At 41.2% G+C, this 16,168-nt stretch overlaps 1 protein-coding gene across 1 annotated transcript; it reads right to left on the minus strand.

Annotated features, from left to right (window-relative positions):
* Window positions 1-715: 715 nt before the first annotated feature.
* agpat2 (1-acylglycerol-3-phosphate O-acyltransferase 2 (lysophosphatidic acid acyltransferase, beta)) lies at window positions 716-15,101 on the minus strand. The gene is made up of 6 exons (XM_070925215.1): window positions 14,923-15,101; window positions 6,675-6,808; window positions 3,028-3,203; window positions 2,632-2,727; window positions 997-1,069; window positions 716-873 (listed from the first exon to the last, which is right to left on the minus strand). The coding sequence occupies exons 1-6, from the start codon at window positions 15,096-15,098 to the stop codon at window positions 716-718; spliced, it is 813 nt and encodes a 270-aa protein (XP_070781316.1). The 5' UTR covers window positions 15,099-15,101.
* Window positions 15,102-16,168: the final 1,067 nt, after the last annotated feature.

The raw sequence follows: 16,168 nt of genomic DNA on the forward strand, positions 1-16,168 counted from the left end.
GTCGCCCAGTGTCGACCTCTCACCTCCACACACTCCACCGCTCGTGGAGACCCCGCTCCTTTTGTCTTTAGGCAAGAGACTGGAATGCAGAAAGGGGGAGAACACACTAAAAGGAAAGGAAGGAAGGAGATAGCGTACTTTGTGTGTGTGTGTGTGTGTGAATGTCCAAAGATAACTAAAACAAAAGCAGCATGAGAGGAACACATGAATATCCACTGAAATTCATGAAAAAGATAAGAGAAAATGCCAAGGAACAGAAGGCAGAAAAAAAGGGGGGAAAAGGCCAAAAACAAAAAGTACAAAATGGTGATAAAGTAAAACAATAACAAAGCCAGGCTTCCAAAGCCAAAGAACAAAGCAACGATGAAGGTGGACAGAGCCATCCAAAAAGGCATGCATGAAGAACAACACACATCCATACTGTTCGGCTTGTCGTCCGTCACTCCGCTCACGGCGTGCAGAGCAGCGCTGCTGCTGCTGGTGCTGCTGCTGCAGACACAGTGAGGGTCGGGACTGACTGTGCTGTATGGTCAGGCCAGAGGCGGACTGGACCAGGCGTCAACTAGACAAGAAGAGATTTCATGACAAGAGACCTGTGTCATGTTGTTTCCTGGCCAGGTAATGGGACAACCTGGGGAGAGCGGGGAGGGCTGGGGGGGGGGGTGGGTCTCAGACAGGGACATAGGAGGAAAAGAGTTGGGAGTATGGTAAATGTTCAGTGCCTCAACGGCCCGTTGCTCTGGGTTACGGAGTCAGAGATCTTCAGGAAGGCAGAGCGCATCAGGTTGAAGGATTTGTCAGAGAGGGACGATATATCGTCTGACGTCATCCCCTTTGTCTCGATCTTTGGAAGGATCTTCAATCTGATGGTCCCTGCGGAGGCACAAAACCTCACTGTCAGAAGTCTCATAAAGCAGCTTTGCATAGAGATAAAGATGGCATACACAATAAGGGCTGCTTACAGCTGAACAAGTGAGGACAATCAAGTTGAGTTACCTGATTTGAACTGCTTTTCTTTCCGTAGGTAGAAGTTGCTGTAGGAGGAGAAAACGATGGGTATGATGGGTACCTGAAAAACAAGATCAAACACACTATTATAAAATATCATCATCACCTTTTAATTTTCCTGTTAAGCACATAAATCTGAAGTAATCTGACTCCTAAGCTTTACTATTTTCTTTCTGCTAAGCAAGCCAAAAGATGGGAAACAAACGGACAGAAATGGTTGACTGAACCAACATCACATTCTCTCTCTCACACACACAATCAGCACGACACTAGCTATCTCCATCTCCTACGCTGCTGCTAATAGAGGCCGAGTTGCTCTCTCGAGGCCCCGAGTGGCCCCTTCAACAGGACTGGCTGAGCCAAACGTGGCTCCCCCTGGGGGCTGTCCTGCTTCCACTCAATCTGGTCGGCTGGGTACAAATGGAAAGGCTGCGCTATAACTCAGCAGAAGCAAACACACAGAGATAGAAATAGTCCATGTTCACACAGGAATCGTCTCAAGTGCAAAGCAAAGCCAACAGGGAAAAACCAAAACACAGATTGTATTCTCCAGATCTCAAATGAAGTTATTCCGCCACCTCACGCCAACACACACACACACACGTCCAAATCGGGCACGTCTGTTAACATGCGAACACTATTTGTGTAACACAAGCTCATATACGCAGGCTCTGAACTGTCGAGCCAATAGATCCCCTATAGAAAATATGAATGTGTTTGTTAACAAGGAGCAGCAGGGCTTTATTTTTGTAGCCTCTTGGCCTCAGTGCGTATCTGAACCAAACTGATATTAATCTTTAGCAGCAAGTAACGCAAAAATGGGCTCTCACACACACACACACACACACACACACACACACACACACACACACACACACACACACACACACACACACACACACACACACACACACACACACACACACACACACACACACACACTTTTGCCTGGGGAGAACCAAGTTGTGGTTTCTGGCTGGGTCTCATTCAAACAATGTTTTTTTAAATTCATTCCACCTGTCTGACCTCGAGTGTGTGTGCTACGAAACATCAACTCATGAACAGAGACCTCCCACCTGCATGCATGCAGAGATAAAGCTCATAAACGCACACAGCTGAGCTGCCAATTACTTTATTACATTCTGTGTTGCCCTCCCTCTAATCATCATGAGGAGTCTGGGGAGAAGTTACATCACACACACAACCGAGGACAATTTCAGAGAAGACCCAAACAGAAAATGTCACTCATGATTCAGTGCTGTCTATGCATGACCATCATCTATATATTGGATATGGTTAAATCATAATGTTGCCTTGTGCCATATATGGTGGCTAGCTCCCCCATGTGTCTAGAACCAGCACATTGCCAGCAACATTACCCCTCACTGTTTTAGGAGACAAAAGTCGGCAGAAGTCTCCGGGAATACAGCCAGTTTCATCACAGCCCTTTTTGCCAGCAGGGTTAAATGAATGAACAGGATGAGGGTGTGCATTACAGCTTGTGGCATGTTGACTCAATTCACATGTAGATAGGATATAGATAGGATAGCTTACACTTACTCTAGTCAGTACACAGAACCCCCAAAAGAAAGTGAATTGTAAGGAGATGAGAGAAGTACTCACTTGTGCCTGCACTGCCAGGTGGAAAGCCCCTTTTTTGAAGGGCAGCAGGTCGCCTCTCTGGTTTCGCGTCCCCTCTGGGAACACCCACAGACGAATCTGTGGAGGTCAAAGGACAAGGGTTGAAAAGGAAAAACGGCGATTTAATCATTCAATGTCATCCCCAAAGGTGTCAAAAACCAGAACCTTGTGACAAATTGCTAAAACAAAAACAAAGAAAACTAACAAATAACTAAGAGTCAAATAAATAAATCAAATAAATCTACCCTTAAAAACCAAAAAGCATGAAGTACTAGTTCTTCAGGGCTGTAAACACTGCAAACCATTTCAATCATCATGTAAACTCAATCATCACTGATGAAACTGTAACCCACCAAGACAAGACAAGAGCCACATTACCTGCTCGTCCAACATGGTCTTGGCAGCGTCAGCCATGACACTCTTGGCGTCGCTTGTCTTCTTGCGGTTGATGAAGACGATGCCGCCCAGCCAGCAAATGAGACCTACAGTGCCGGCGTAGATCAACTCCTTCTTGGCGATCATGGTGCAGCGGTCTGGTAAGATCTCCATCAGGCCTGAGAAACAGAGCCGAAGAGGCTTACTCATCGGTATGTAGCATCTCATTCTCAACAGTGTGCAATGAAAGATACTTACATAAATACATAAAGGCATGTCTGTCACTTATACCTGGATGAGTGCAGAATGTAGTTTTCTAGCATATGAATTAAAAGTAGCAGCCAAGGAAAGAAATTGAGGTGCTTGGTATTTGAAGATAATCCATGATTTCTCACATTACTTGAAAAGTTCCTAATTAACAAATACAAACCTAGGAACACCAACTAAAATAGTGACTAAAAATAGTGCTATAAACATCCAATTACATTTTCTTTACCTCCAAAGTTATGAAGTTATAGGTATGAATGGAAAATCATAATTATTATTTGAAACATTGTTGAGATTAAATTATAACTTTTGGAATTATCAAGCAAATATAAGCAATTGTGTACTTCTGTTCACATAAGCACTTTCACTCTTTCAAAGTTGGAGAAAGAAGCCATTTTCATAGAGGACATAATTTGTCATGGTCAGGTAGCGATGCCGATCCTAATAGCCAGTTTGTTTGCTTTACAATTGGCCATCAAGCATGAATTAAATAATAATTGGTTTGTTTTTTTGTCATTTATTTTTCTACATTTTCCACTGAAAATTTGAGGAAAAAAAATAGTCCTGGTAAAATACATGACAGTAAGCAACAGAGACACCTTGAATTATGGTGTCTCTATGGGTGTGTGTTTAATGAAGTCTCTGACATATACAGTAGCAAAACAAATGATTAAATGCAACTTCCATGGGCTCAGTTCCATCTTATCAGCAGACTTTATACTTGTCTTGTCAAAACCTGGACTTCATCAGGTATAAAGTCTGCTGATGTAATACCTGTGATGTTGCAAAAGACATTTCACTTTATTAATTGGAGTTGTTATCACCATGAATAGCGCTTGCATTATGATGAAATCAGACATGTTTGATTAACCTTCGTGCAAAGGCAACTGGTGTAGAAGATAGAGCAGGCCACACACACACTCACATATTAAAGAAAGGAAGTCAAAGTGTGTGAAATAAAAAGATGGCAAACAGCAGAGCAAGTAGATGTGTCTCTACTAGGGCGAGAAAAACAGAGCAGACAGAACCAAAATTACATCAGAAAGAGTGCTTGAAACCCAACCCTAGCTGCGGAAGGGAGGGATCTTTGCTCCTTATGGTTGTATCACATCCGCTCTAGGATGAGCAGCTATTAATGGCTGGGTATAGCAGTTGGCATGGCAACTTGGACGCCAAATCAGGCTCATGCTGACTTTTCTCAGCACTAATTAGATGCCTAGTTCTCCCCCTGCTGTCACTAACCAGGCCTCAAGCCTGCTTTCATCACTCACCGGCACTGATGGAGAGAAAACATGCCTCTGCTAAGCTAGTGTCCTCAATACTCATTCAAAACCAAGAATGAGGCAAAGCTAAAAAGGCACAACCGCACGTGAAAAGTCATAGACAAACACGAGAACCTTGAAGATCAAGTAGCTGAAACAACAAACAAAACCTTTCTTTCTGCTCTTGCTCAGTCTATACCAGTATGAAATGGCATCTAGTACATTTATAACAGCGTTTAATTCACACTGGGTCCTGTGACGTCCTGTTATTCTATGATTGTCTGTGCCAAATCAAAACTACAAAACATGATGTTAAAATAATTTCTGAGGCTGCATGGTACACTGCTGCAATTTAACACCCTCTGTCAGAACAAAGCTGGTTTAATCTTACATTTGTCCCAGTTTCAACAGGACTATTGTCTAACCTACACTGCAATTTGTCTTCGCAACCAAAACCAGGAAGTGTTACTGAATTGGGAGGGGTATTAAGTCCTGGATGGTGGGCAGGGTGGCACCAATGTTGTCTTCAGCAGTTCTGATTGTTTATTTGAGTCTGTTCTTGTATTGTCTGGTGGCTGGTCCAAACCAGACTGTGACTAACGGCCAATGTACACAAGATCTGGCTGCGTCGCATTCCGGCTCCGTTGCAGCTTCCGGAGACAATCCTGCTCTCTGTGATCACAAATACTGTGTTTTAATGTAGTCAAATTCACAACATAGGTTGTTCTCAATCACATATTTTCCTGTTTCTGTCGTCAGTATGTCAGTCTGTAATCACTATGTTATGATCATGGCATCATCAGACAAAATAAAAAAAGAAAGCACAGGTTAACAGCTGTGCTGTGAGATTGACACTTTAAGGTCAACAACAAAGGTTGTCATATTCAATACAGCCAAAACGCATCACATTTAAATGAGCTGCAAAAGTGTATTTATGATGGTACAAAAACTGTCAGCAATACAACTCTAAACTACAATATAGAAGAACAGATGCTCCGCTTCTGAAACAGTTCAAGTGGACATTAAAAGTGAGACATAACTGCCTGCAACTGAGCCGGACTGCAGCCAGATGCTGTGTACATTCGGTGTCATGTGCAGAGAACAGACCGAGGGTTGACTAGAAGGTTCACGACTGAGGCTTTCTGCATTGAAACCCTCCAGGATCATGATAAGGGAGTGTAGACATGCTCTGAAGTGATTATTGGGTCAGCCAGGTGTTGTAGCATCTTGCTCACACAAGCTGGAGATGGCCAGAGTAAAAGTCAGCTGCCACGCTTTGTTGAAATGCATACTGTCCTGGAAAGGTTCACCTGGCCAGGTTTTCATGAAGCATGGGGCAGCAGAGAGGGATTAATACCCGTTAGATCCACTGAGGAGAAGCAGCTTGTCCATTTTATTGGCCAGGGAGTGGAGATTCTCCACATGTATACCTGGGAGCGGATTTAGAAGCTGAATCAGTGCAACCGTACACTTCTTTCATCTGCGACTCCTGCATCTACTGCAGAAGACTGCTGCTCTTTCAACTAAATTGTCCAGAAAACTCCCAAAGTGCGGCAAATCTGGTGCCAAATTGCTCAGGTTGCACAACCACCTTGCATCCTTATTGATGAACCAAAATATTTCAGTCAGTACTGAGTAATAGATAACGCTGCACTTTCTCACCTCAATATTGTTTCAGCCTCACTTTCAAAAACACAATTAAAAAAAGATTTCTGCAGGAAAACATTTAATACAACAAGTTCCAATGTTGGTAGCTATCTAAACGTCTGATATTTAAGTGTTCACTTTCAGTTTCAAGAGTCTTTGCATACATACTGGGTGAACAATGTATGTCATTGCCTTATTATACATTCCCTCCAGTGTTTGAACAGTGCAGCATGACAATAAGGTCACAGAATAGAGATGCTAACACCCTCAAATTAAAGCTGAAAGTCAGCCCCTAGCATCATAGTCATTGTTTCATTTCAGATCCAAATGCATCATCATGTGCTAATATGTATGACTGCATGCAATGTACGTTTTCTGCCGGCTAAAGAGAGGGAAAGTTACATCTGTCATTTTGAGAGTGAAATCAATGTCAAAAATATTTATCTTCATACATAAAGGTAGTACAGCACCCACCCAAAACATCCAGGGAGCTCTGATGGTTGGAGATGATGACATAGGGTCCCTCTGTCTGCAGATGCTCCCAACCGCTCACTTCAAATCGAAGACCCAGGAAATACTTCACATGACGAACCATGAAGCGGATAATCCTGAGGGGGGAAAGGTTAATTACAGTCCTGGATAAGTATAGGTTACCGTTCACAGTCATGTGAGTGCAGTATGTAGGCTGCATATTATTAACCAGAGCCCTACGTCGAAAGGTTGGAGGTAACAGTGGAATGTATAAAGCCTCTTAAATACTAGGCTATTAGAGTACATTGCAAGAATGCCAGCTGAGATATTTAAAAATTTACCTAAAATCAAGACAACGTAGTCATGACTGTCTTATAAAATACAAGCGTTCTGGTAAATTAACCATGTACAACATCCCCATTAGCATGGTTTGTTTCTTGGTTGGTTAAATAATTGCATGTAGTAAGTGCAACGCTCCAATAGGCTTTGAGAAAGACTGTCCTACCATCTGCCTGTCTGCCTCTGAAAAAAACCAAACACAAAATCAAAGTTAAATCTAACCAATACTTTGATTTGTCTGAACCTATACTCTTAAAAGTGGGGATACAATCCACAGTAGTGGAGTGGCAAGGCAGGATTTGGTTTCTTGTTCAGTCCACTTAGATACTATAGTCGACCAAATATTCAAAAAAAGGCATAAACATGTTCGCTATCCAATTTTAACATTTATTTTCCAAATCCAAAACAAACAAAACAAGAAGTTATAACAATATGACACAGCTATTAGGGCTGAAACTAACAAAAAGTTTAATTGTCTGCAGATTATTAAAGCTGCATGAATTGATATATTTGGACACTAGGGGGCAGAAAAAACATACACTTTATTTCCAGCTTATAAAGTTGTTATGGCAAAAGTAGGCAATTGTACTTTTGCATCTAGCAGTCATGAAGTAACATTAGCATTCATTTTTTGTATTTCCGGCAACATGACAAATCTAAGTCAAATATTCATCTTTCTAGCTCTGTTTAACTGCCTGAGAAAATAATATCTGTCTTCAGCTTGTTGCTCAACTCTTCAACGGGTAGTTGCCAACTTCCTGTGCCATTTGCAGCTGCTAGGCAGATAGTGTACAGTGGATTTATCATGCTGACAGTGGCTGTGTGCTGCTGCTGAAAGTGGTGATGCCATGAACAACTGACTCTCAACCTTACAGTAAATGCATGGATCAGAACACCAAAACAATATGCTCAAAGAGGCTAAAAAGCTCTGTAGAGTTACACACTTGGGTGTTTGTAATCTGAAAGTGTCAGAGAATAAACACCCAAGCTCCAAGAACTGTGTTCAGGCTTTAGTTAAATGTTCCTAAAGCTGATGAAACATAAAAACACATTTTTCTACACTGGCATTTCCTGTTTATACCCTCTGTTCAGCGTTTATCTTTTGGGATTTAAAAAACTCGACCTTTGTAGAGACAACGAAGATAAAAGTCCTGATCTCTGTTAAGACATATCGGAGGTAACCTCTGTCCGACTTGGAAGTCTCAATGTTATTCTAAACAACCAGCTCCAAGGTGACAATCTGTCACAGTCTGATCATGCAGATTCACATGCTTTTACTTTCATCAAATGTTATCCCTTCTCACCCAGATGACTCTCTCACAAGCCTGTCTTGTGCCCAATCAATACCGTTTCTCTCCTCAAACACACTGAGTATGCTGCCCATTTCAAATTTATCTGCAATCTGGTGTTGATGTGAAAGGCTGGAAAAGGAGCCTTGGCCTTTATGTCCAGGCCAATTCCACACTACAATCAGCTACTTAGCTCTCAATATCTGATCATCATTTGATCTGGACTAACCTCTCTTCCCTCTTGGAGCCAAAGGAGCCACAAAATTTAACTTGTACAAAATTACTGTTAAACTGCTGTCCCTCGCAGTGCAATATCTGTGAATATAACTGTAAAATTAAGGACCATTTGAACTGTGAGAAAAGGGAATTGTGGAAATGAAGAGTGCATTGCAAACCTGTGCTGAACCTTTCATTCAATTTATGCCCAAGTAGGGATTTCTGGCACACAAAATCTACTTCCAAGGTGCATGGAGAAGGGAAAACGTCTTAAGAGGTAAAAACTCCAGCTTGTAGCATATAGAACAATTTTATTGTTAGACCTAACTGCTAAACCTAACTTCATTGTTTTCTTGTTTGCTGATGGCTGCCTAACACTATCGCTCTCACCATACTTTCCCCAGTTTCTTTTGTTTCTTCACATGATGCACTTTTTGTGCCTTAAGCTGCATAAATGTATCGTAAAGATAGCTGAAGGTTTGAGGAGCAAGTCTACTCAAGAATTGGCAAAGAACATTGAACATGAACATGACGCACTCAAGCTAGCGTCAGCACTGAAGGAGCAACAAACGTTCATTGAAAATCAAAAACAAAATTTGACGATAGGCTGGACACCATCAAAGCTGAAGTTACAAAGAAGTTGAACAAAATCCAAAAGCTGAGAGCAGAGCAGAAAGGCTTAACCACCCACTTAAAAACAGAAGCTAACTTCCAGGACAAATACTGGGAACTTGAAGCAGCCATGGCGGAGCTAGAAGACAAATCCCACAGAGACAATATTCACATTATTCATTGACTTTCATAGGCACAAACCCTATTCCAACATAGACTAATCTATTATCATCCGCCAATTTATTCTCTCATATATATTTTGCTGATATTTTGCCAAACTCTCTTTCAGACCACTGTGTCATTATTTCAGAGATTGCTGTGAATATTTCAGGACGGGTTTTAGGGATTTCATTGCAGATAATGATGGTACAGTGGATATTTTGGTGTGCAACCAAAGGATGCATAAGAGATACACCTTAACAGGACTGGGCAAAATGACTAGTCTTGGAAATAAGCTGCAAAAATTTGAACAAACCCAGAGGACGCTTGGCTTTTCTGTTGATAGGAAAAAAGAAATAGATTCAGTCAGAGTGAGCCTGAACTCTCTATTAAGAATCAGAATTGAACTCCAAATTCACAGAGCTAGAAGGAATTATTATTTTAATGGACCATGTCCAAGCCAGAACTTCTGGCTCTGACTTGAAGATTTTTCTAATACCATGTCAATTTCATCTGAACAGAAAATACTGGCTACCCCTAAAGAAATAAATTTGGTGTTCTGTTCCTTCCTTCAATTCTGAACTCTATAAGTCTGAAATATCCCTGCACAAAGCAAAATATGAATCCTTTTTGAACAATATTAATCTTCCCATTCTTGCTCAGTAAGATGTTGATAAACTGATAACCCTGAGAAAGGCATTAGTTCGTATGAAGAAAGGGAAGTCACTAGGGTGAAATGGGATGCCCCCCAAGTTCTACTTCACCTTTTGGGACTAATTGGGGCAATACTTTTTTCCACAGAGGTTCCTTTTTCAATGATTTGAAAACAGCTTTAATTGCTGTAATACCCAAACCTAATAAAAGGACCCGACCAAGTGTAGCAATTACAGACCATAGTCAATTCTTAACACAGACTGTAAAGTGTTTGCTCTGGTTTTGTCCTCCTGTCTAGAACCACACATGATGAAGCTTGTTCACAGCAAGCAGACAGTATTCATAAAATCTCCATGTGATTTATGCTGCAAAGGACATCGTAAATCTCGACATAGAAAAAGCTTTTGACAGGCTAGAGTGGGAACACCTATGGGAAACCCTGAAACGCTTACAATTAGGTCCCAACTTCATCAAATACATTCAACTGTCACACAAATGGTATTATATCTCCAAATCTCGTTCCTGTCGTCAGGGCTGTCCCTTAATTTCCTTAAGCAGCACCTAATTGCAGATTGTAGGGATGCTCGAAAGGCACAGCTCTGATGTGGGATATCTCTAAGATCAGAAAGCTCAACAAAATGAACTGAAATGTAGTGATCCTGAAAATTTGAAAATGACTTTGCGGGGCACCATGGTAGCGTGATGATTAAGGCGCGGGACCTTTGTTGTCATACCCCTCTCTCTCCCAATGTTTCCTGTCTCTCCCTAGATAAACACTAATGTAAATCAGAGATAAAATAAACTCAGAGCAAGTCTGAAAGTGATCAACTAATAACTAATAACATATACTAATAACAATACTAAAAACATGAACAAGAAATGCGATCGGCCACCATAGAAATGTCTTAATGATCATACAGCCACAACTCACAAACCCGCACCCTCTTAGAGGCAAGACTTTTGGAAAACAAACTAGCTTTCTTTCCTGTGCAACACACCAAACCTGGCTTCTGTTACACCACCAACTTGAATGACCTTCCCTCTCAGGGAAAACAACAGAGTCACTCCCCATCTTCTGTCTCTGCCAGAGAAATCATCACTTCAAAAATATACCTCATGTCCTTTCCTCATCAGTGAATCATATCCCCTCTAAAACTTCTTCCTCCTTTTGCTGTCCTAATATGACCTCATTTTAAAAATGCCTTCTACCAATCTCCGTTTAATTTACGGTCCAGGGTCAGACTTTGCTTTGATGTTTGTTATCTAGAGCCCCACGCCTCGCAACCTTGCATTAATCTGAAGATAGAGCACTGTGTAAATACCTAGAAAGCTACATAATCATACTCATCATAAACTGAATATTAAAACCAATATGTGAAAAATTTGAAAATGTCCAGATTTAGCACATAATGCATGTCACTAACCCCCCCCAAAAAATGTTGGACATTATAGGCTCTGTGTTTATTGACAGTGTACAACAGTGAATGGATACACTAATCATCATTTCCAAAAATCTGTTCCAAAAGAACGGAAATTAAATGATCAAGGCTCTTACTGTGATAATTCTCTGTGGTTACGCTCACTATAATTATGGGATTGAAAACAGCAAAGCCACTTAGTACATGATATAGCCTTTATTTCACTCTGATGCCAGAGCTGACTTTTTTACCCATTCACGGAGGATGGAAAGACCAAAGAGAGCATTTACTGGACATACACACTGTAAAGGAAGCTGAACTGCTGTAAATGAGGGGAACAGAGATTTGCAGTTTATATGCCGCTGGGATATTATGGAAAACAAACAAGCACAATTCAGACTGTAATTTTGAAGAGTAGATGATATGGTTAACTTTGATTGTTTTTTGTTTGCAATACCCAATAGAGCACATAGCTGAACCTAGGTTGACTGGAGTCCCAACAACTCCATATCTTAGCAATTAAGCTGGGGAGTAAGATGTTGTTTCATAAAAATGATACTCAAAACTACAAAAATGAGACCAGGTTGCTGAAAAATAATAAAACAAATTCCCCCTAAATCAGACCTTGTGCACCTTGAGTTAAAGCTTCAGGAAATATACCAACTAATCACTATCTAATTAGCCTTTATGATATACTGTGCCTTGATGTTTTACAATTACCCTACTAACTCTTGCCAAGCTTTAGTTTTTACACTATTTGTAAGATGGGATGGGTAATGATAAACCTGCAAAGGAATTTGCCGTACCTTCCATTTTTTGTATTCAGAGTGACTTTAATTACTATGTCAAAACATAAAGCTCACAATGTTATTATAATAAAAGACACAAGGAAAGCCTTTGAACTCATCACTTGCGTTTATTACCTAATAACTCTCTCACTACTGGCTCACTTGAAGCTAAGCTTACCTTGCACATACGTTTGATTGGTATACTATAGTAAAATAACCTTAACCTTTAAACCGAAATACTGTCTTTGGTTTATCTTTCAACACAGCAATGCAGTGATAAAACACTCCAGTGCAAAAGCAACTGGTTATGCAATGACTCAGCCAGCGTTGCAGCAATTCTAAGATTGTTCAAGGGGAATGAAATGGCCTCGGTTGGATTCTTTTTATGGCCAATCCACTAAGCTTTTCCTCTGATTCATTTCATTATCCGTCTCTAAATAAGTTCCTTTTGTACCTACAGAGTATATTGACATTTAAGCTGAGCCATTACCAGCATAGGTTTAATATAACCTGGCTGCTCACAGATAAAAAAAGTGAGCCTGACCTTAAATATTGTCCCAACAAACAAAAGATACCAGTGCCGAAGCAAATTCAGGTGCTAAAGGTCAGAGGGTTGTTCAGGACAGAGACATGATCACAGGATCAGAATGACAAAGCAGATGATTAATTCATTCAGAAAGGCAGGTACAAGAAAATGAGTAGTTTCAACTACTGTAAGTAGGCTTCAAAAGGTCGGTCACACAATGATCTTCAGTGACAACATTACTGCTTAGTCAAACGGACAGCAACACTGGTCGTCTCCCATGGATGTTAAAGCCATTACACAGTATGGAACCTGAGCTCAAGCAATTGCGAGAGAGAGAAAGCTAAGCCTCTGTCCTTTATCTGTTGTCATGAGATCCTACTTGATAATCAAAGTTGGAGCCGTAGCCAAAGGAACCATTCACATAAGTGACAGGCAAAACTGTGTGCCTGCAGACTCTGCACAAACACTAGAAACACATTGAAAAACAACAAGCGGAGGAAATGTTTCAGGAAATGCAAGATTAACAGTAACTTGAGTTTTATGAATGCTTTTGGCTGTGGAGGCCTGTTCTGGCCCACCATAGTTTACTGTGTTACATTCAAGTCCTCTAAGGCAGCTGTGAAGCAAGTAGTCATCCCCAGAATTCAGGCCTTTGTGTATCTGTCTGACAGCAAATGTCTGTGACAGACTGCTCTGTCCTTCATGAATCACAGAGCTCTTTCTGCCAGAGCTGGCTAGTGTGTAAAGCGTGCATCCAAATCCATCTCTATTCACTCCCTGTGCAAGGTTTGACCCTGTTTCAGTCACTTTGTCACAGTCAACAGGTCAACAGATAACCTTTGAGCTGACAGAACGGTGCACTGGTGCAACATGACACCACCACCATCATGGCTCACGTGCCTTTCGAAACAGTTATTCCTAGAGCAGCGAGGCAGTAAGGTCTGCTGTTGTAACTGACAGGGCTGCTGTCAGATCAAGGCCACGTGAGGTTGCATTGAGGATGGGCCTCATAACTATTCAGTAACTCTAATCAGAGAGAACTTGCCATCTGGCATCTGCCTCTCCAAGGTAATTACTGGAATGCAGTCATTTGTGTCCAGCAATCCATCCTCACCGTCCAGGTTTAACCACAACAACAAACCCCCCCCCCCCCCCCCCCCGCTATAAAGTGGACACTGACACTACAGTCGTACTACATTTCTATCCTAACAGGTATCAGTTGACCCGGCAAGTGTGTGTGTCCAGTATAAAATAACATATTTCCTCTCGTGGTATGGTCGAGGGGTCATTCATCCCGAGCCAATAACCGTTCCTACAGTATGTTACTGACCATTAGAGGCTGTAGAGGTTGCCAGTATTACACTGCATTCAATTTGAAGTTGTTTCTGCTATTCAGGCCCCAACATGTATGTTAATAGAGGAAGTGTGAGAAACACCTTTTAGTATAATGTTAAACACACCACCACCACTAACCTCAACACCTCACTCTTACACTTTCAACAAAAACTGAACATTAATAGCTTCATTGCATATTTAAGAGTGCACAGGTATACCTTAAACGTTAACACTGATAACTCACTTGATATAGCTAAACTTCATATCACTTGAAGTCTTAAAATGGTTGAACTGATTTAGCTAGCGTAATTTCTACCGTTTCATCAACAGCTCTGACACCAGAACTAGCAAAACAATGATAGCCTTGTGATTTTCACAACTGACTTATGTCAGGCATTTGACTGGAGGGAAGGTAAGTGAGCAGACATTCTTACAGGAAATACAACCAAGATAATTACCGTTATCTAAGGGTAGCATTGTTTTACCCTCGGGGAACAGTCAGAAAATGCACTGACTTGGTTTGCTAGCTAAACATGAGCGTGACGTTAAATGTTAATGTTAGCATTCTTGTTTTCAGCTAACGTTAACACGTTCCTCCTGCCAATGTGTCGGGGGGGGGGGCTAATGTTAGCATATGCATGATTAAAAATCCATCAAGTATTTCAATTTTCTTGTTTTGTTTTCCTTTTCAATGTCACACAAATTGGTAGACTGGAAGATCCGTGGTGCTACAGTGGTGTTATGTCAACATAACCCTTCGCTGCAATAAAACCGGTAACTGTTCATTTTGCTAGCAAGCGTAATATGAATGTTTAACATCAACTACGGCTGCTGCTAGCCATCCAGCTAGCAAGCTAACGTTGGTTAGCTGTCAGACGGCGCTGCGAGCGACATTTATTATGCAAACAAACTCACCTCATGTTTTCAACGTCTCTGCCTCCGCTTTTCAGTATACACAGAGGAATCGTAATCAGGGCCAAACACATCATCCAGGCGACGTAAAAGCACTTTTTGAAATAAAAAACAAACGTGCTGCTGGTCCACATCAGGAGTGGAATCAGCAGCAGCGGCACCATCCACAACACATCCATAGCGATCCACCACAGAAACTCACTGCCAGCTATAAAACACACGCGGTTTGGACGAGTAAGCCGCTGAAACACTGCCCAGCTACGGTGCAAGAGAGAAGGGAAGCACCGCGACCCTGACAAACATTACACAGTCAGAAGTGTTCCTCCTGGCGTTGGCAATGCTTGTCTCAGGCTGCCCAAAATGAACATGTAGCGTTGCTCATCTGTTGCTAAATGGCATCATGAGGTGGAGCCAAGTCGTCATCGGTTGTTTTTTTTCTATTTCCGGTTGCTGGACCACTATGTCTGATGTCACAGGCAACAGCCTAATAAGTATGTCAGTACATGTTTATTTTATTTTGTATGCGATTAAATGAAATTAGTATAAACTGTCATATCATTATCTAACATCAGTTTCATCCACAATCAGAGCTCTTGTTGGATATGTGATTTAAGTTTTGTGAGGCCCAACATCCAAATTTCAGTCTGCTATAACAGGCCTATGTGGATCCACTCTCTCCCCACAGAGTTATCCTGAGAAAGAGACCAGTTTGACAGCCGATTACAGCACAACATGTCTAATTGGATTAGCAGTGATAATCCAATCCTTAGCTGTAATCTGACACTGTCCAGTAGCCTTGACTATGAAGTTTCAGCCATGTCGAAGAGATCTACTTGACATGATTTGGAAGATTAGGATCAATCAGTCATTAATCCTCATTTAATATGTGCTGTGATCCTAATCATTGGCTGGCTCTAAACTTGGCATCAGTCTGCTCATTCAGAAGCAGTAATGAGACGGTCTAATTTGCTCCTTGTTAAATATACAGGAGCAAAGGATAATATTCAGTGGTGTGTGTGTGTTACCAGAATAGAAACCTCAGATTCAAAACAAGCTTTCTAGATAGATTAATTCCTATTTAAATCATATAAAAACTCCTTTGTTGGTTTGTCGGTATGAGCTTTAATAAAGAAAGGTGGACAATACTTTGTTCAAATCCAGGATCACAATGATTAATAATGCCACTGCTGAACCATCATACTCTACTTTAACATCATCTTTCTAGCAGCAGAAGGTTTTGAGGTTGTTG

Source organism: Enoplosus armatus, chromosome 18, assembly GCF_043641665.1.
Source record: "Enoplosus armatus isolate fEnoArm2 chromosome 18, fEnoArm2.hap1, whole genome shotgun sequence".
Lineage (NCBI taxonomy): Eukaryota > Metazoa > Chordata > Actinopteri > Centrarchiformes > Enoplosidae > Enoplosus > Enoplosus armatus.